Source organism: Salvelinus sp. IW2-2015, unplaced genomic scaffold (assembly GCF_002910315.2).
Source record: "Salvelinus sp. IW2-2015 unplaced genomic scaffold, ASM291031v2 Un_scaffold3095, whole genome shotgun sequence".
Taxonomy (NCBI): domain Eukaryota; kingdom Metazoa; phylum Chordata; class Actinopteri; order Salmoniformes; family Salmonidae; genus Salvelinus; species Salvelinus sp. IW2-2015.
Window position 1 is genome coordinate 12,671 of NW_019944386.1, and position 2,125 is coordinate 14,795.

Below are 2,125 nucleotides of genomic sequence, written 5' to 3' on the forward strand. Positions count from 1 at the left end.
TCACATTGTTGTCACGCCTCATTAGCTACCTAACCAAGTACAGGCATTTGGGATGGCACCAGTGTGTTTAGCAACATGAGGTTGTCGGTAGGAAATGTTTGAAACTGTAGAAATGTGTCCAGTCTCCAGTGTCTGAAGTTCTCCTCTTCTTCCTCTCCGTCTTTCTCCAGGTGTGTCACGCTGAGCTGCACCTGGCCACCTGTTTCCAGCCTGTTAACGGACGTATCCAACTGCAGGTCCTCGCTGCCCAGAATCTCCCTGCTCCGCTCAGGCAGGGTAGGTGTCTACTTCACCTGACCAGACCTGGGTTCAAAATATTATAATTTWAAAAATGTAGCTGTGCTCGATTGAACTTGTCTGTTGCAATGGAACCAATGGAAAGTCCAGCAAGTGCCAACCCTGGACACCACCAGGCACTCCGGGCAGGCTACAACAGCAAATACTGAATGTTTTAGAAATATATCAAATAGTATTTGAACCCAGGTCTGGATCTGCCCACCTACATTATTCACGTACATCATTCTTCGAAAAAAAAAACATTTTAAATTATTTGAATGATGAGTAATCTTGAGTGGCCATCCTTACAAATCCCGTCTGGTACGAAGCCTTGGGATTCCGAGGCTAACGAGTAACCATTTTGTTTGTGTGTCCCCTTCCTTCCTTCCTTCCTTCCTTCCTTCCTTCCTTCCTTCCTTCCTTCCTTCCTTCCTTCCTTCCTTCCTTCCTTCCTTCCTTCCTTCCTTCCTTGTCTGTGAAACAGCGTTCTTTGTGAAGATAGAGATGCAGCAGTCGGGCAGGGTGGTGATGAAGAAGAAGACTCACACCCTGAAGTCCTCCGGAGGTCAGCTGACCTGGACTGAGTCTTTCTACTTCCCCTTAGCTCTGGACCAGAGCTTCCTGCTGTCAGTCAAACTCTACAGTCACCGCTCTGTCAGACGAAAACACTTCCTCGGACAGGTGATAACGGCTTAAACGTACTGTATCTGTATGACTTTGTTGTTGTATGACTTTCTTCTTTGTTTTCTTCTTCTTCTTCTTGCCACTATTCCATGCACACAAACGCTCTGCCTATCTCGCTGTCACACACACCAGTAACCACGTGGAGTGTTTGCGTTTTCGAAGATTAGGCCAGTTACATAACAACATCCATTTTTCTGCAGGTTCACCTTGGCTTCGACAGCCCAACGCAGGAAGCAGCAGAGCAGTGGAGGGACAGCATGTCTCACCCCGAGAGGGTGGTGGATGTATGGCACAGACTCAACGGGTCCTGAAACGCCTGTAGAAATTCACACAGCCTGTAGCAACTCACACAGCCTGTAGTAACTCACACAGCCTGTAGAAACTCACACAGCCTGTAGATCACTCAGAAGTCCTAAGCAAATTCTTGCTTTAGAAATGTCTCTTTACTAAGAAGCTATTTTGTTTATTTTTGACATTTCATTTGAACAAAATCACAGTAAGTACTTAATTGTTACCACACCTGGACAGGCAGGTGACCAAGAAGACGTAGACACAGCTCACCTGGAAGGCAGGTGACCAGACGACAGTAGACCAGCTCACTGACAGACAGGTGACAACGACGATGTAGACACAGCCTCACTGGACGACAGGTGACCAAGACGATGTAGACACAGCCTCACTGGAAGGCAGGTGACAAAGACGATGTAGCCACACCTCAGCCTGGACAGGCAGGTGACCAAGACGATGTAACCAACAGCCTCACCTGGACAGGCAGGTGACCAGACGATGTAGACAAGCTCACCTTGAAAGGGCAGGTGACAAGACGATGTGAGAACAGCCTCACCTGGACAGAGCCAGTGACACTGAACACGCACTGAGACGTACCATTGCAGACAAGCCTCACATTGACAGACAGGTACCAAGACGATGTAGGACACAGCCTACCTTGAAGGCAGAATGTTAGGTCACCAACGCAGACAGCGTGTAGACACAGCCTCACCTGGACAGACAGGTTGACCAAGACGATGTAACACAGCCTCACTGGACAGACAGGTGACCAAAGACGATGTAGACACAGCCTCACCTGGACAGACAGTGACCAAGACCTGTACACTCATAACACAAGCACATGCTTTTTAGTCGGGAACCGGACATGGAACAACAA

The 2,125-nt window shown here is 48.3% G+C and overlaps 1 protein-coding gene across 1 annotated transcript in view; it reads left to right on the forward strand.

Annotated features, from left to right (window-relative positions):
• The window catches only part of LOC112075331 (tandem C2 domains nuclear protein-like), a 10,832-nt gene extending 9,475 nt beyond the window's left edge, over positions 1 to 1,357 (forward strand). The window contains exons 2-4 of the mRNA XM_024142343.2: positions 171 to 276; positions 761 to 957; positions 1,161 to 1,357. Of these exons, the coding sequence (XP_023998111.1) occupies positions 171 to 276; positions 761 to 957; positions 1,161 to 1,271 (414 nt within the window). The 3' untranslated portion in view covers positions 1,272 to 1,357. The remainder of the gene's footprint in view (positions 1 to 170; positions 277 to 760; positions 958 to 1,160) is intronic.
• The last annotated feature ends 768 nt before the right edge of the window (positions 1,358 to 2,125 follow it).